This window comes from Echeneis naucrates, chromosome 5 (assembly GCF_900963305.1).
Source record: "Echeneis naucrates chromosome 5, fEcheNa1.1, whole genome shotgun sequence".
Classification (NCBI taxonomy): domain Eukaryota; kingdom Metazoa; phylum Chordata; class Actinopteri; order Carangiformes; family Echeneidae; genus Echeneis; species Echeneis naucrates.
The window spans coordinates 5,419,711-5,438,900 of NC_042515.1; the positions used below are offsets into that span (position 1 = coordinate 5,419,711).

At 43.8% G+C, this 19,190-nt stretch overlaps 1 protein-coding gene across 1 annotated transcript in view; it reads right to left on the reverse strand.

Moving 5' to 3' along the window:
• Window positions 1–19,190, reverse strand: part of magi3b (membrane associated guanylate kinase, WW and PDZ domain containing 3b) — a 113,893-nt gene that overhangs the window by 3,245 nt on the left and 91,458 nt on the right. Inside the window, exons 5-19 of the mRNA XM_029502889.1 lie at window positions 17,351–17,519; window positions 15,250–15,329; window positions 14,423–14,480; window positions 13,130–13,239; window positions 9,150–9,341; window positions 7,760–8,407; window positions 6,115–6,146; window positions 5,316–5,481; window positions 5,101–5,195; window positions 4,755–4,962; window positions 4,053–4,235; window positions 3,573–3,758; window positions 3,126–3,222; window positions 1,659–1,761; window positions 1,106–1,243 (exon numbers count right to left, since the gene is read on the reverse strand). Of these exons, the coding sequence (XP_029358749.1) occupies window positions 1,106–1,243; window positions 1,659–1,761; window positions 3,126–3,222; window positions 3,573–3,758; window positions 4,053–4,235; window positions 4,755–4,962; window positions 5,101–5,195; window positions 5,316–5,481; window positions 6,115–6,146; window positions 7,760–8,407; window positions 9,150–9,341; window positions 13,130–13,239; window positions 14,423–14,480; window positions 15,250–15,329; window positions 17,351–17,519 (2,465 nt within the window). The remainder of the gene's footprint in view (window positions 1–1,105; window positions 1,244–1,658; window positions 1,762–3,125; window positions 3,223–3,572; window positions 3,759–4,052; window positions 4,236–4,754; window positions 4,963–5,100; window positions 5,196–5,315; window positions 5,482–6,114; window positions 6,147–7,759; window positions 8,408–9,149; window positions 9,342–13,129; window positions 13,240–14,422; window positions 14,481–15,249; window positions 15,330–17,350; window positions 17,520–19,190) is intronic.

Genomic DNA, 19,190 nt, shown 5'->3' on the forward strand with positions numbered 1-19,190 from the left:
CCATAAAATACTAAACATGCAAAATTAGATTTCAGAAATGTAATAATTTGCATAATAGCATGCCAAACTGTATCTAACAATGTTGAGTGCAACCAAATGAGCTTCCCAAGAAAGCAGGTACTTTAATTTAATCAAGCAACATCAAGTATGTTATCCAGTTGCTATCCAGATTTTACAGGTTAGCAACAGTCTTGACGGTGGTGACATCTGTTTGTTTGTCAGCTGATCTAGCTGTCCACTTTGGTGGAGCTGCTGCACTGCAGCTGCAGACAATGCATCAGGCTGAGATGTGTCTTTTCCTGTTGCAAATAATTTTCTACACAAGATATTGCATAATCTGATTAAAATATGAATGAAAATCTAATTTATTATGACCCCCGTGACCTTTGTTGTGGAAGCCCCCTGAGGAGAAAGTTCACATTTTCACCTCATCCAACACTGAATATGGGATGCGATGAATACTGCAACTTCTATGAGATGCAAAAAATTGCTTTGAATATATCGTTTGGGCCATGGGCAACACAAACTTTTCACAAATGTTGTACCCAGTCATGAATATTACAAAAATTTCAGCAAGCAGAGCACTACAGGGCCTTTTTGTAAATCTTCTCTGCAGCTGAAGGTTTCTTGCTGGGGGGCAAATGGAGGTTCTGACACTTGACAAGAGCTCTGCTTCTGACTGTTCTTATAATCCGAGAGGTTATAATACGCCATCTGAGCAGCTCTATGTCTTCAGGTGTCTTTGAATTGGAGCAGGTAATGACCTTTCACAGCATTTAATCTAGATTTGGTTAAGAGCTATTAATGCTAATGTTAGATATGCAGAAATAGAAAAGAATGCCTCAGATTGCTTCTTCTTTCATTTTTCTTCCATTTCATATTGTGGTACCAAAACACAAGTCTTTCCCACTGCCATCAGACTTTTATAACTCCTAAACTATTAAAAGATAAGCTACCAAACAACCAAACTTCCCTCTGGGTAATAAGGAAGTATTTCTGATTATGATTCTAATTTCAGTCAGTCAATATGTGGAACCTTTTAAAGGTAGGAAGAAAGAAAGAAACAAAAAAGAGTTATAAATCTGACAACAGCAGGAGCTCTCACATGGATCCTTCCATCCAGCTGAGCAGGTCCGTCCTCTGCCAGTCTCAGGATGTAAAGGCCCATGTTGTACTCTGTTCCCCCTCTCAGGCTGAAGCCGAAGCCCCTGGGACTCCTTTCTAACTCCACTGTCAGACAACCCTACAAGACAACGAGCACAAAGAAAGCACTCACGCACAGACACACAAAGACATACAGAAGCATTTCCACACAGGCTGCTATCTGTGTACAAATACAAACCGTAAACAGTGCCCAATAAAAATAAAGAAGATAGGACAAATTTCACACGTTTGACTTGTTTGTTTAATCATCTGTCTGTTTAACCAAACAAAGGCCCGAGATAAGTGACGTCCGATCAGACAGCGTTTTCTGTTGAATCAATATGACCTCAGCGATGGTTGTTTTCCACAGCATAAAGCTGCATGAATCGAAATTATCATAAAAGGAGAACACATGAATTGATGAGCAACTGATTCTTTCTTTTCAATCACGCACAAAACCTTTCTGCCACGGACAACATACAGCATAGAGGAGGGAATAAAAGGATTATTTGTACCTGGTTGGCTCCTGTCACACACAGCGTCCCCTCATTAAGTGGAAGAGTCTTGTGGTCAGACCAGTTGACTCCCTCCCTTTTCTCCTCCAGGTCTAAGTTGTATCTAAAACAAAGAAATAATGCATGTGAAAACTGAAAAAACGAAACAAAACAAAGCATGGCTGTGTGTGTTTATTTGCTTAATAATGTTCAATATTTCTATATTTCTTCCAAATATTCCTGCTGTGGCAGCGCTGGAGTAGAATTGTTAGATTTACGTAGCCGCACTTGAAGATCTCATTACTAATGAAGAGTTCATGGTTGGTTTAATTGGTGACTTGACTTGTAAATGTGTATGGTGACTTGAGCAGCCTGGTGGCCGAGTGGTTAGTGATGTTGCCCCCCCCCCCCTCCCCACAATAAGAAGGTCAAGGTTCAATTCCTGGTTTGAAACATGGCTAGCATACTTGGTTAATTGGTTACGAGTGATGGACTGGGCTACAGCAAGACACAGCGACCCCCCCAGCTTAATTTCTTATAATACCAAGGTAAGAAGAGCGAGCCAACCAGAAGAAAAACGGTTCGATTCCCGGTGTGGGCAGCCGAATATGTCTAGGTGAATTAGTAATGAGGAGTTCAGGTGTGGCTACGTTGGCAGACAGTCTGAGCGTGTCTTTTCACAGTAACCCTGTTATTGGCGGCACTTGATATTCGCATGCGCATAATGGCTGGAAAGTTGTGACTCCCCCGAGGGCCACTGTGTAATCTGAGCCCTCCACAGGAGAGCTGTTTTTTTTAATGTATGGATATCTTCATTTTGTTCTGTGCTTCTTCTATAATGCACACATCATTATTTTTTTTTTTAACCACTATTATGTTTAGTAATTGCCGTGTCGTTGTTGAAAACTGTTTCCTTGACCTGCTATCTCCGAGGGCAATGGGCCCTCTTTCACATCATTTTTGAGCTGATGCTAATTTGTCCATTCAGTTCACAAAATCGCCACAGTGATATCAGGTTCATGTTGCATAATTCTGCCTCCATCTGTATGAACCCTCATCACACCGAACATGGAGGAGGGGGCTGTTACTGTAAGCAGTAAGTTCCAGTGAAAGAGGAATTCATTATTCAAATATGGACAGACAAAAAGAAAGCTAATTGTAAAGCACAAAGTATGTTGAGTTAAAAAAAAACAGTGCATTAAATATCGTCTTTAAAGCAGTGTTTATCAGCTTTTCTCAAAATCGATGTCCCTTAAACTGATACAGATTGAAGGACTAATCTCCAGATGCTTCATTGCATAAATAGCTTGAAATTCATGAACACAGTGACACATTTTTTCAGCGTACTGAAAATAAATGACACCACTAGGAAGTCCCCTCATTGACCCCTGAGGACTCCACTTCCACTGTAGGCCGGCTCATCAGTCAGCATATAGAGTCAAAACCTGCCACAGCGGCTTCCCTTTTTGCGTCTCAGCCCATTCTTACCGTTCATCCTGAAGTGCTGACCTTTGACCCACGGATCTGTGCTGAAGAGCCGGACTCTGTTTAGCTGAACTTGCTCCAGATGGAGGGCCCTTGTACTCTGAAATACATTTTGATTAAACTCGATTCAACGATTCTGCCTATAAAATGATGAGCATTACTGTTCGACTTACCGTTATGATAGATAGAAAGTGATGTAGTTTATTTTATTTTCATTAATTCAGTCGTTTCAGAGGGACATAAGCCCTATTTTTCTAATGTGGAATACTTCAATTTGGAATAAAATGTTTAATCCCAATATTAAAATATTCCTCTCTTAGTGTAAGCACAGTTGATTACTTTGATTACTTGGCTGCAAAAGTAATTTCCCCCTGAGGTTTAAGAACTGGATCACAAGACTAAAACACAACTAGAACAAATACAGATTAGGGCACCAAGGTCTGCACTCACCATCCTCAGGAACTACGGTGAGGGTAACAACATTTCCAGCATCCTTGATAAGCTGAACAATGTCATTGTGAGAGAGCTCAATGATGGAGCGCCCATTGACCGCTGAGATACGATCTCCGACGTGCAGCAGGCCGCAGCGGTCGGTGGGACTGCCTTCAATGATTCGGCCAATTTTGTGTGGGATAACTGAAAAGAGCAGACATCAGGAGGTATAAGATCAACGTATCTATTAAATCTTGTCATAAAATCTGCACATCTGAGCCCCATTAGTCTGTCTCCTGCTCTCTTTTATGTGTTTGTATAGGAACGTTTAATTATGATTTAGTGAAAATGAAGCTTCTGTGGCTCCAGGCGTTTTTCACTCGCATAAACTCAAACATAAGGTTTTTTAAATCAGAGGGCTCAAAACCAACCACCCACCCCCCCCCTGCTAAAAAAAGTGCAAACCCTGATGCAATATCTCAGAGACTTGGCCCTCACCTCCGTACGGAGGTTTGCTCTTTGATGTGAGGATGACAAAGCCGAAGCCCTCGGTGTCCTTGCGGTGGAGGGTGATGTCAAAAGACTCGTGGTCCAGAGCGCTAGGCATTGGCAGGCGAGGTAGCTTGGGAGAGCCGTTCACCAGCACTGGAGCCATTTCCTGAGCCTCTTCCTCCGTGGCTTCTGATGAGACATTGGCAGGGATGCTAATGTGTCTCTATGCGTGCAACGTTTGAGCGCGTTTGTGCATTTCTGAAGGCTTAACAGAACAGCGTACCGATACTGTGCACTCTTGGCCGGTGGGGGGAAATGTAGGTGGAGTGATAAATATATCAACATTATGTGCAAGGCGTCTATTTCTGAAATCGATAACTCAGGCCATGATGATCATTTCAAAATCTCACTTGTAATCAAAAAGAAACAACACATCCAGTTCTGAGACTCTTTCACTTGGTTTTCTCCTGATTAACTGTGAGTCTTTGAGTTGCTCATCTCCTTTTGATCAGCTTTGCCTAATGTTTACTACTGTGTATAGTTGCAGTTCATACATTTGTATTTGACAACAAAATCACTGCATCTCCAGACTCTCAGCCCTCTGGGACACGGGGTGTTCAAAAGACAGCAGCGTTCGTGAGGCTGGAACAGATTTTGTTTATTAGCTGAGACGCAGTTAAACATAGCGTCCCTCTGCTAGTTGCTTACCTCTGTAGATGACCTTCCTGCGTACAGTCAACATAACTTGACCATTGCGGGCTGCGTTGGTCATCAGATCCAGCACCTGCTTGTGCGAACGGCCTTTGACGATGACGCCATCGATGCCAATGAGCTCGTCTCCAGCTCGTAGACGGCCGTCCTTCTCTGCAGCTCCGTTGGGCACAATGGCCCCGATGTACACCTGGGGAAAGACGTTCTGAGGGAGGGTTAGTGTGATAGAGAGCTGGCCATTAAGAAGATAGAAATCATGAGCTGGCAAAGTCATTTTGTAACTTCTTCATAATAAAGATTAAAATGCTTCAGACACACACAGCAGAATGTGATATATACTTACGGGCTGCTGTGGACCTTCTCCTCCCAGGACACGGAAGCCAAAGCCTGTTTCAATGTCTCGCTTCAGGAAAACATCTATGTCTTTGGTGTGAGGCTCTGTGGATGAGTAATACCCCGTCACTATCTTGAATGAAATCAAGGATTAAAGTTCAACAGGACCAGAGGGTGAAAAAACAACTTATGAGGGTTGCTGAAGTGCTGTTGGTCAACACTTACGTCTGCTCTCCAACAAGGCTTTGGACTTGAGGTACATCTCTGTGGCGTCTCGTTTGGGGGAGTCAGCGGAGCGCAGGGTGCTCGTGTTGGAGTGGTAAGGCAAAGCCTGGGGAGCAGAGTCAGTGATGCCGTCCAAAGTCTCTGTGCTGGTAGTCATTTCCTGTCTCTGCAAAGAAGCACATGCGTCACCAACAACTTATATTGCTATAACATCACTCCTTTTGACAACCCATGATTACATTTCTAATTCGATGGCCTCCGCAGTACATCGCAGACAAATTGGCTCCATTGTTGTTTAAGCAACAAGCTTAGCCACTAGCTTTTTTTTTTTGTACTGTTCTCACTTTATAAGGAGCCCTCCTATTATGTTGAGAGCCAAGCAATGGGATTTAACATAAAAAAAAAAAAGAAATCCATAGGAAAAATTAAAGATATCCCCATGGCTGTGACAGGCCCATTCAGGCAGAAGGGGCAACTTCTTTATCTAAAACTGTTGTATTAATGATACTGCCATATCTAAAGAGGCTCATTCATGCTTCATTACCAGTGCAATCCCCTGACAATAGCCGTAAGAATACTAATACTGAAAGGAAGTAATTAAGACCGTTTTTCAGTGCAAACAAAAGGAGGCGCTCAGAAACATAATCAATATTCAAATTTATTGCTATCATTTAATGCGATGCAACAGAGGCTTACTGGGTAAGCTGAAGGACAAAAAGCTTTGAAATTAAATTGAAGGGGGGAGACCCCAAGGGACAAACAATGGTGAGGAAATAGGAAAAGATATGTTATAACTCACAGGCTTGAGACTCTTCACAGGGGATGTTTGACCTATGAAGGGAAACAGAGAGACAACAGAAATATGGTGAGGACGCAGACACACGTCGGAATAATGTCAACAAGCACCACCGAGCCTTCAGCCAACAGATGGCACTGCTTCTCTGAAAACACCACCAGTGAGCATAAAAATATGCCAGTGAGATGCTCTAAACTCAAGAGGTGCACTGACTGTAGAATGCCCATTAGGGACTATACATCCATGTGTGATTAAACTTATATGGAGAGTATTAAGGTAGTACATTTGCTGGAGTGCTGACGGCGTGATGCAGGGTGGAGGAAGCGGGTGAGAGCATTAGAGATTCATGCATATAATTCAATGACCAATAATTCTCTTCCCTCTCTCTCCATAGTGCACCCACACGTTCCATCTCAAGCGCACAGATTGTTCCCTACAGATCATCTCTTCTTCCCCCCCTCCCTCCCACACGCACACACACACCCTTCCCAACAATAACGGGATTAACAAACACTCCTCTGGAGCCTGCAGCCCTGTGGGGCCAGACCAATACTTGGTCTGATGATGGATTCAGTGGAACCTGATGCAAAAAGCGGGAGCTGCGGCGTTCATGGTCTAGCATGAGTGTGATCAAAGGCGTGAAATCAGACATAATGAACATGTCCCGCACCAGAGAAATAAAGAAAACAACACCTTTTCTCTAAGGCCGACTGATGTCCCCCGCTCAAACACAGAGATCTTCTTTGAAGCGCCGCACTTCAAGACAGTGACAGTTGAGTAGGACATGGTGACGGTGGCATAGCAGTGTGGGTGTTTGGTTGTGGAAAGAGAGGGAGAGAGGAGGGTTGGGGCACAGCTGTGGAAGAGGAGGCCCCTGAGGACCTTCCCTCTATAGCCATTTAACCATGGATCTTTAGGGGGCCATGGATATCGAGGCATGCAGAAATCCCCCTGCACTTTTCAGATGATCAAAGCCAATACGGGGTTCATCAACTTGCACGCTGAATCCCTGGGGCAGCTGGAGATGGATGTGGGAGACATTTGAAGGGTGCCTCCCCTCCTCCCTCTCTCGCTTGGAATCAAGCACATCCCCACACTTATGTAATTCCCATTCTAAGACTTGTAACAGACTGCATTACGCCTCAATGGGAATCATCACAGACAGGGGCAGGTTGAGTGAAGGCACACATTAGAAATGCTTGTGATGTACACATGGAGTGTGTATCTGATGGCAGAAATATGACTCAGGTCTGACTGTCATTCCCAATGGCCACAGAAGTGCAGGTGGTTCAATTCAGCCACAAAAAAAAAACAAAAAAAAAACAAAGGCCTCTATTGTAGTGACCGTATACAGACGGCAGACAGAGTGGCATCACCCAGGCTTCTACTGAACAACACTGTGTGGTCAGTCAATGCCCCGCCCTACCAGCCACAGCACCATCTCACCTCCTGTCAGTATCAGCACTCTGACCTCACCTCCCATGGGAACTGTTGAAGGTGTATCGACAGCAACAGCAAATTACGTCACACACAAGAAGTCATAAAAGCAGAATGATGAAAGAATGACGTTGACGACGTCAGGACGAGGAGACGCGTACGGAGAGATAAAGAGACAACAACAACGTGGACAATTGTTTCAGTCTCTCACCTCCTCGCAGCACCAGCACGTTAACCTCGCTGCCCACGGGCAAGTCTTTAAGGATGTCCACCACTTCAGCGTGGCTCAGAGTTTGGACATTTTGACTGTTGATCTCCTTGATGACGTCTCCTTTCTGCAGACCGCGGCACCACTGGGCGTCCAGGATCATCTTCACCTTCTGGCCCAGCGGACAGTCAGCGATGGCAAACCCGAATCCTCCCGGCCCCTTCACCAGTGGCACGCTCACCAGCTCGGGCTGTAGCATCCCCGTGGCCACCTCTCCTCGCTCCCCCTGCCTCCCGTTGGGCAAGGCGGCCACGACCGGCCGGCCGCTGGCATCTGTAGTGACATAGTGGAGCTCCTGAGAGGAACCATGGAGGACGTCACCTTTCACAAGCAGCGGCTGGCCATTGATGAGGGGCACGGCGGTCACCACCTCTCCGCCATGCAGGGCCTGCTGGGGCTGAGCTACTGCCGGAGGAGGAGGAGGCGGGAGAGGGTCGTCGCTGTCCAGATCCACATCTGGGGGCAGAGGGTAGCCGCGACAAAGAACCATGTCCACATACTGGTTGATGGGAATGGATTGGAACATCTGCACCACCTCCGGATGAGTCTTCCCCAGCACACACATCCCATTAATTTCAACGATCACATCACCTGAGACAGGGGGAGAAAAAGCCAGTGACACAGACAGAGTCTGATTTGGTATTTACTGCAGGCATCACTCATTACATTGTACTCAGTAAATTTCTTTGGAGACCTTCTTATTTCTTTGCCAATGAGGCTTAGCTCAAAAATGTCCCTTTCCTCTTCACTTCTTTCTCATATTTTCATTTCAACAGTTCCCTGTGCTCTCTGTCTTTCTCTTTAGGTTACCATCCATTCCAGCTCTATTGCCTTCCCTCCGTCACTCACTTCACTGTTGAACAGTTTTGAGTAAAAGTGTCTGCCACAAGTACAAAATTGGTTGTAGATTTGTGCCACATCATTGTTACCCTCACGCACACTTAGAAATACAAACACACATATACACAAGCACAGAGCTCACAGCTGGTCGGATACCCCCAAGGCAAGGGAAGGATAGGAAACTACACAAGAAAGATATTAGATGGCTTCACAGCCATCCATCAGACCATCAGCTATCAAACTATGCCCTTGACAGAGCTGGAATACCTATTGGCCAGCTGAGCTTAGGTTAAACTGATACCTCCAGCTACATTACAGTTGGTACAGTCTGCCTACAAAAGATTTTTTCTGTGGGAGAAAATGAGCAGTTATAACCTCACAGAGCTTCCTCTGAGCTAAACAGGATTTTAATGTTTATTTGAGCGGAAGGACCCTTTTCTATCCCGTCGTTTTCTGTGGGCACTCTCGAAATAAGGTCTGAAGTTCCACTCACCGGATGCCATCTTGTTGTCGTGGGCGGCGGGGCCATCGCTGAGCACATTTTTCACCTGGAGGAACTCATCTGTGCGGTCACCTCCGATGATGGTGAATCCGAACCCCTGGATGCTTTTCTTCAGCGCCGTGTGGTACATCTCTCCCTTCAGCTGGCCGGGGTCGGCGGTGAAGCCGGCTGCACCGCCCTTACCTGTGAACAGAGCACACGTCTGAGCGGATGTATGAAATGGCTGCGGGTGAAAACAATATTTTGTGTGGGAGCTGCACTGATGATGTGGAAATCCTGCAGGTGGGACAAACTTCATCATAAAAAAAGTGACATTTCCAAACAGGGCTTGACATCATAAACTGCAATATTGATAAATGAACTTTGCGTTCTTATTGAAAGGCAGCAAAATCCATCCCTCTGTGCACTGAATGTCAATTATGCCCATTATGTGCTGTGGATGAACAGATTAATAAGTCAGTTCCAATTAACAGGCATGATGTTATGCATGTCAGCTAGATAAGCCCAACCACAGAGACCTGTTTTGTACAATGCAGCTGGGAAAAGACCACAAACAAACGGACGGATAAAGTGATAACAAATGTTAGCTTCAGATGCTAATTTCCTCGCTTGTTGTTACAAAACTTTGAAGCAGAGCTGTGATTTGGCACACTGACAGTGTGGAGCGTCAGTCCCCGGATGCCAGAAATGTGTTTAGTCATTTTTGGCTTACTTGAATGAGCTGCAAATTAAAATACTACTAACAACTAACAAATGGCAATAAAAATTCAATACAAAAATGCAAGAACAATATGACCAATTTGACTTTTGCCACATGAAACTCTCCGGCTCTATTTATAATATTTGATCATCTTTATAAAAATGATATATTTTCCTGGAACAAACTGAGGAAAACTGTTAAGTGTTACCATCGTCCACTGATATTATTTTTCCCATTCTGAAGTGAAATCTTATTTATAATTTCCTCCTAGTTTGCGATAACCCACATTTCTTTTCTACTTTCCAAGATTGCCTCCTCTTCCCAAGTCGGTTCAATTATATCATATTGCTTCTGCAATAAACACAACCTATTCGGCCTGGCCTTCACGTCTTCACCTTGAGGAATATTTTAATAGGCAGATGCTTGAAACCCCCAAAGGGTGTGCTGAGTGTCACATCTTCCACCGCTAAATGTGTAGATAAACTGTGCATCTCAGTAGGCTTCCCCTTTTTTCTTAACTGTAAATCATCAACTGATAAGTTATCATCAGAGACTGTGTGTAGACTGCTGTTTAAAAAAAAAAAAAAAAAAAACCCCACACACACAGGAAAAGGTTGTGTTCTCTTATTGTCAACAAATTCTGGTGGTAATTGTACCCAGATGAGTGGGTCACACAACATCTTCTGGCTTACATGTCTGACCCCTTTGGGTTCCGTTAGTTTTGGTCTTTTAATGGCTTTTGTTGAAAGTATAAAAATATGAAATATCATTCATCTCTGAGGTGAGTAATTCAGCACTGAGTAAAACGGTAAAAGCATGTGTCACAGCTGCCCTTTAGCAAAAAAAAAGAAAAAAAAAAGAAGTAATAACTTTGATGAGACTACTGAGATGTGATGTTAATTTAAAATTTCGACTGCACCAAAATATGTGCACGTCTCGTCTGAAAATAACAGCCGTGCATATACAAATTTAGAGTAACATATTCTACTCATCCTCGCAATTCTTCCTCTGTATCCCCTCCCGGTGTGGATGACAGCGTCCAGCCACAAAGAGCCCATTTCCATATCAAGATCACAGCAGCAACTTCGTAGTTATCTGGAGAAGTCTTCCTTTCATTTCTCTCAGTTTTATAGACACTCTCTAACTGTGTGAGGAATTTAAATGGAGTCACTCTCAGACTATCAAATGGCTCAGCAGCCACAAACGTCCACTGCAGACATAAACAGATGTGAGTGAGCGCAACTTATCACAGCCGCTCTGGACTCCAGATGTCCACACTGTTGCACGAATCAAGCAAAACTCATTTACATAATCACATTCAAATTGCTCGATAAACTCAATATGGGATGCTCTTTTTTTCCACCCTTCCCTCCAGTTTGTGCTAAAATAACCATTTGACTGCATGTTTGTGTGTGTGGAAACAGACAGAGGTAATGGTGGGAGAAAGCACGAGAATCAGAGGAAGTGAATGTGGCATGTGGAAGCCTGCACTTGTGTAGGAGGGTCTAAGAAAAGGTCTCTGTGCCAGCGTTTGTGGGCTGACTTTGAAAGCCAAAGGCGGACAAAGCCATCACATCCACCGCATCAAAACAGCCACAGTGTTTGATTCCTCGTGTGTGACTCAACTGTGTCGGAAAATCTCCAGTGACATTATTCAGCATAAATGGGAAGGCATCTTTCTTACTACATCAACGGAGCAACGGCAGCTACTGTGTCTAAGAATGCACCTGAACAGAGGAATTTAACAATAGCTGAGAGTTGATTTAACAGGAAGATGCACCTCGTTGCCCGTTCGACGACCAAATTACAACAATGCAGATGCTCAACACAAAGCCAGGTCTGTCAGATGGATGGCAAACAGCACAGTGCAGTCGCTCCTGAAGGTTTAGCTCCAGCAACTGCTCACATAACGTATATTTCAATTGGTAAATAAGGCTCCATGGAATAAAAGTGAAACTGAAAAGGGCTGTAAAACAGAATAAGAATGACAGAATGATTAAAAATCTATGGAGGGATCCGCGAGACCTCTCTCCTGGGAATATATGATTCCCACAACATATGCATCATCTAGGTTTATTTATGGCCTCTTTGTGTTTTAATAGCACAAATTTCCAGGTCGTAAATCTCCTTGGAAATCTCGTATCTTGGAAACCCTGTAAAAACCCGAATTGCAGCCCGAGGTGTAACTGCCGACCGATGACGCTTTGGTTTCATCACAGCAACCGTCTGACAGCTCAGTAGGTTGTGTAATCGGTAATCAGGGGTGATATGGCACTTTCCTCGGTCCCCGCACACCTGAGCAGAGCGATGTCTGATTATGCTCGGCCCCTCTGACGTGCTGCTGCACCAGTTGTTGTCACATACGACTGTAAAAACCGCCCTCCTCCCTCCCGTGTTCCCATCTCTCACTCCCTGAAACCCGGCGCAGGCCTATCTATCTCCGCTGCAATCTATTATACATTCATTCTAATGAAAACATACTTAATTCATAATGTTTATAGCAATAGAAAAATAGCTTGTCACCATAAAGAACGGCCCGTTATAGGGGAGCCGACATGAACATGTATTATGTGAGCGCGCCTGAGGGGAAAATTACTGATTTTGACAATCCATTATTGTTCCAGGCTACTCGAAGGTTGACGCGTTCAGCTGACCTTGCACGAAGCAACGACATTCCCACTGCTCTTTATTTCCCCAAAACACATTTATGTCAGCACATTTACTGAGGTGAAATGACTGGACTCACACAGCATAAGCCAATGTAATTCAACTCCGATTATAATTGAGACAACAAGCTGATGCTCATGTCCAGAGTGATTTACACCGAGTACAGAGATGAAATAAGCTCAATGAAAATGTTACATGACTAAATAACAAAGCAAAGACTACTCTTATTGTTCTTGAATATCATAGTTGTAGAAATAATGGAAGCACCCGGGTTGATTAAATAATAAAAGCTCAATAAAGCAGCAAAGTGCTTTGTCAGTTCAGATGAGTTCACTCTTACTGGAAATTCATGTTTTTTCCCAGACAGACAATAACAGTGCAAGTCAGAATGCAGGGTGAAGTAATTACAGTTAGGCATGTCGAGGCATGTCCTGTAAACCAGAGTGTGATGTCAAATCCCAGAAGACTGACGATTTTTAAAGGTCACGGCCCCATGTGTTTAAGCAGTGTTGAACTCCTCTTCTCAAATGTTATTTTCTCTCCCTACCAACTCAAATGGAGAGGAAGATGAAGTGGGGGACGTGTGCTGCAGTGCTGTTGTTACCTTGGGAAGGTGCTGCTGTTGCGGCCTGTTGGATGGCAGCCGTCTCCTGGCTCAGCTTCTTCTTTGCCTCCAGGACTGGGTTCTCAAACTGGGTTTTCTGGTTGATGTGGCTTTAAAATGCACAGAGTGAAATTCAAGAGAAGCTATTAATGCTAATAATGTTTTTTTTTTTGTGCTATTGAGAGAAGATTTATGGTTTAAGTAAAAAAAAAAAAAAGGTCAAACAAGACGTTCAAACAGCAGAAACTGAACAACCATTTTTAGTTAATTATGCATGCACCTTCCCGTGATTTTCTAAGAGAGGTTGCAGTGGCGCCACTTTAAATACATTCATAAACACAACACACATACATTAAAAATTGGCTTGCCTACTTATGGGGGGAAACTTCTGTGGCTTTTATCCATTTAATATTGTATTAAATGAACCCTTCCACTTCCAGCAATATCCTGTTCCTCTTCAACTACGTAAACAGCCTGTCGTCCCTCCTGCCATACAAACCACAACCGTAGTGCCATGGTGAGCTCATTTCAAGCTGAAACACCGGCAGATACAAGCTCCATCTATGTGCCTTTGACTCTCCGTGTACAAACTGAGTCTCCGTCTCGTGTTACTTCCACTGAGGAGGGACGCTTCTTCAGCCTGAGCGATAAAACAACGCGAGGCTTCCCATTTTCTTTTCATCACAACAGATTGCCACCTCTCCCTTCCTCCCCTTCTTGCATCCTAGTTGAAAGTCTCTCCCTGCTTCTCCCCACTGCGGTTACAAAGGCCATGTGTCACTGACTTCCTGTTGTGGTGCTGAGCACAAAAACACATTTTGAACACAGACAAACATGCAAAAATACATACAATATGAACAGAGACATATACCTGGGCTCGTGTACACGCACGTTTACTTACGCAAACACAGACAGAACACAGCGAGGGCACAATCAGCGCTGTATGCACATGCAGGTCACTACAATGTTACCTGCAGGGTTTCATTTTGCCAACCACTGATAAACAACGGGAAAATCCTGATTAGAATCTTCAACTGTTTTCCGGGTAAATGCTTCCTCTCTGCATGTTACACAATTCAGAGCATCCTCACCTGAAATAACTAAAATGAGCTGTGTGCCTGATCCATTTGTTTATTTTTAGACAGTATTGATTTACGCCGGTCAATAGATAATGCACACTAAGCAGTTTATCATCCACTTGAGCTGTGATGCCTCCTGTTGAAATGTTATTTGTGCACATTGGTGATAAAACAGATTAGAAATTATGTGTATCAATAAAAACACAACACTTACTCAACATAGTATGTGCCATACTGTGGATCATCAATTTCCTCCCAGCCATAAGGCAACTCTGCAAAAGAAGACAGTCTTACATTGTGTTGTGGAAAATGCAAATAGGCAGCACACACATCAATAACAGAGGAGGAAAAGAAAGGGCAGCACTTAGCCGACAATCATCTGGGAGTTGTAACGCATTCAACGTGGTGAGTTACAGCAGTCGCTACCAGTGTATTTTTCCCCCTGACTGTGATGTTTAGCATAAGAAAGTAGTCATGAAAATAGCCTACAATAACTTAGCAAACATTTCTGTGGTTTCAACAAGCATGCCGACCGGAATGGCTGATGTACATCATGCCCTGATGAACATATCGGGCAGAGAGAGAGAGAGATGGGGAACAGGAAGAGAAAAGAGCTCTTCACGCAAGAGAGAGCTTTGGAGTTGCTTTTCAGAAGCAACACACCAACTTCCTTTCCATCCGCCTGTAAAAATCCATTAAAACCGAGCTGGAAGGGTCCCACTCTGTGAGCCGTGGCCACTCACTGTCTCGGCCTGCACTTTAGCCCACATTATTGCATCCTGGCGATACAAAGGAACGTCTGGAATTCCTTAAAGTCGACCTCAGCACTACATTACAGAAACATTTAGCCACTAGACTGTGGTGTTCAGGGTTAATCTTGGGTGACATGATATTTGGAAGAGAAGTTATCCTGCGATATTTTATGCGGTTGGTTATTTCATTAACAGTGTGAAAAATATGTGAAGTGCTGCATAACACGATCTACTGCACTCGTGCAAATGAGTGCTTGAGTAGACGAGTTTGGTCGTGCAGTCTACATACCTCCATCCTCGCACTTCTCAGGGGGCTTCGCCTTCTTTGCCAAGCGGGGGTCCAGCCACGTAGTTGTCTTGGTGTTGTGACTGCAGAGAATAAAGAGCAGCCAGCAAATATCAACAACAGAAACCTGTGCCAGCATGTGCCAGCAGAAAAACTGCTGCTGAACTACCAGCGGCCAGCCGAAGGAGGTGCCATGACAGGAAAAAAGGCAGCCGTACTCGTCTGGGCTATATGCCCTTTTGCACGATGGTTACTAGATTCATCAGAAAACATCTCATTCATTTGTTTATATTCAGCTGTCACATTACCGTGTTTATGGTTAGGTGGTCTTTTCAGAGGGGAGGGGGGAAAAAACCCCTCTGAATGTGAAAGACGACAAACTCGTTTATCCTCAAATGTGTTAAACAACTGGGGTGTGTAATCAGGAGGAAAATCACAATGGTCTACTGTTATCTTCGGAGACAAGCAGCTTAGAGCCAAACATGAATAAAACACACAGGGCTGCGCGCACGCACACGTGCACATAAGTCCTTCCACACACCTACAGTGTGGCCCTCCGAGGAAGGTTTGTTTACTCGTTTGTTCAAAGATCAAAACATTGATTGGTTTTGAAAAGCAACTTAATGCCGTTTGACTTCATGAGATTCGAGGATTTTAAAGCCGTTTTTCTCTTTTTGGGTAAAGAAAACAAGTGGGGGGGAAAAAAAAGTGGCAGCTTGTGGAAATACATCTGAGTATTTACACCTTCCTGAAGCTCTGAGCTCCAACAAAGTGGGGCCTGGAAATATTTAAACTGTTGTCAGTCAAGTCTGTAATCATGACGGGATGAGTATGTGTCTACTGTAACCAGTTCATTCTTTCTCTCTCTTTTATGTCAACGTGATGCTGTCGAGCTGTTGACTTGTATATCACAAACCCATCATTACTCACACAGGATCAAACCTAACCCCACTGCCGTGCTGATTAGACACTGATTTGATACTGACAGACACATTTGTCTGTGTTTCATTATGCATAGAAAGCAGTAAGTACAAATACTGTTAGACATCAGATACACAAATACCCCTTTCATTTTTTAACATCTCATCTTGCAGCAAGCCCCCTGCAGATAAGATAACACAATTAACATAAGTAACAACACCCTAGTCGTCGGTTGCCCTGAATTACAATAGTTATCATTCAGAGCGTAGATCGTAGTACACCTGAGGAGGCTAAAGTCAAAGCCAATGTCTGCATTTTCCTATGGCTGTTTTAGTTGTGGCTTATTCTGCTGTGCTTATCATCTCATAAAAAAGACTCCAGGCCTGCTGGTTCAAACTGAAGGCGGAAATATCTAACCGCTCAGAACATACATGGTTTCATTTCTAAAGACAATTTTCAAAAAAAAAAAAAAAATAATAATAATAATAAAAAAAAAAAACTGCACTCAAAGAAAGCTGATTTTCATTTTTAAGCTGCAGAGTCAAACACATATGTTGAAGTAAGGAGTGTTTAGAACAAGCAGGCCAGTTTGTTTGGGATGGACATGATGATCGTGGTAATGAAGGAACTTCGCTTGATGTGATGTTGTGGCTCCACCATTAGTTGTTTATTACACACACAATTATTCCAATGGTATTTGTGGATGTAAATAATCAACTGTCTTTCTCTGTGGGCAGAATGGGTCATTTAATGAGAGCATTTATGGTCGAAAAGTTAAATCACTTTATTACAGTTATGATAATTGCTATTATTATCCACATTGTTTATCATTTCCACTTGAGCATTTGCAAATAATGTGTGACTTTTCATGGCTGACGTCATGTGAAAGCTAAATGTGTTTTATAAATGCTGATTCAAATGCTGATGCATTTTCAATAACTTGCTCGTTTGCTAAAATGTCAGAGAGAGTACAAATGTGTTAGAGTTGAACATACAAAGAGACTCAGAGTTCATAAAGTTTAAATGTGTATGTGAGGATGAAACATACGAACATGAAGGTATTTTAGGTCACATATCAATGACTTTACGGTTGAAAATGTGGATAAGGTTCATAAAGTTGATGCTCATTAAATGACTGTTCCAGCACTAAATTGGTGACCCTTAGGCAGCTTCTGTGACTTACTCTATGAAGTAGACCATGCCTGTCTCGGTGTAAGCCATCTCCCAATTAAGGGGCAGCGGCTCCAGGCTGTCATCACGAGGAAGAGAGCTCCATGTGCGGAAGTCCATGGAGCTACTGGATTGGGTGTAGCTGGGCACAGCTTTCTTCCAGTCTGCCCTCTCTTTGTGCTCTGGAAAGAGGAGTGGAAGAGACAATGGAAAGCGGAACAACGGGGAGAAAACCGAGCAGACGGAGCGGAGGGGAAGCCCGCAGGAATAACCTTCCCTGCCTGCTGCAGAAAGTGGAGGGAGGCCTGATGCTGCTCACCGGATTTGCATGTGAGTGATAGAGTGCAGCCCTTTGCCGAAGGGCTGCTTTGCATTTGCTTGTGTTAATGCACGGGCCTACGTGTATGCGTGCATTCCCTCTGGGCTGCAATGATAGAGGCACGGTTTCATATTAGAAAGGACCACTTGAACCTTAAGGCGGGTTCTGCATAATAATATCTCAACAGTGCTCCTCACATACTTTCTACTGTATCTGTGGACACTCCCCTTTAATGATGAGGCGCTCCACAATGAACATGAAACATACAACAAAGACCCTCCTAATTCACTTAGCACTTCATGCCTTCTCTCAGAAGACGCTTATAAAAGGATGAAACAGGAGTCCTTTTCATCCTTTTTCTTTTCATGTGATTCTATCCTCCTCACAACAGAGGATAATGCTAAAATATGTCATGCACAACACAAAGAGCCATTTCTGGGGAATATATTTCCTAAAGATCTTTCCCCCTGAATTTTAGATTAAGTACAAAGCTGCTAAAAATTCAAGCACAGAGCCCCTCAAAAGCATCGACATGTTATCTGCAGTTTCTGACAGGCTCTTTTTCCTTTGCCTCTCTGATCAGAAACAGGCCTTCACATTTAAGGATGCGAAAGCACTGCATTGCATGTTCTCCAAGTCCTGTAAACATTTGGAGGGCCGGACTAAGGGCAGAGCCTCCAGGGTAACTGAGGTCCTCGGTAAGGTTCACAGCGGGGTGAGGGCAGACTCCATGATACAAATCAGGTGAGTTATTGAGGGACAGCGGAGGGGGGGGAGGGGGTTGATAACGACAGCCTGAGCGAGGACGGGAGAGTCTGCTGTCAGGAGTTTAAAGACTCAGAGCACACATTTTCCATTAACCTCTTTTTTCATTCGACCATAACTCTGCCCATCTATGGCTGGTCTGAGACGCCTCTGCCACAGCTGCGGGCTGGAGCCGAGCAGTCAATTGTGACTGGGTTGTTTCCATAAAAAGAAACTCCTCGATGTCTGGGCATAATTTTTGTGTTTGATTTCAATATGACAGAGCAGTTGGGTAAACAGACTTTGGATGTCTGCAAATTCTTTGTACAGCTGAGCAAGCAGTGTTTGCACCATGGCTGTCAAAACAATGTTTCATTCAGTCAAAAAAACAACTCAGCCTGGACCTCGACTCAGGTATGGTGCACAGTATGAAACCTATTTCTGTTGCAGGCTTGCTCTCCTTGTCAGCGTTAAGGACAGATTCGCTCCTTGGGGAGCTGAAGACTTGTCCTAATTGATCACATCCACTGTCCTGCTCTCCGGATCACACTTTCTCAAGGTGAGCCGTACGACAGCATATTAGAGAGTAAAGTAAAATCATTGAAAGCGCAAGAGATATTTCACAGTGTGGCTTCTCTCACACATATGCATATGTGTGAGAGAAGCTGTCACCCTGGAGAGAACATGTCTCCCCTGTTTAGTCACTGAATGTAGCTCAGTGGCAGGCCAGAATTAAATGGTTTATTCACCCAAAACATTATCTAAGTGAACTTTTGCAGGCAGGCAGGCA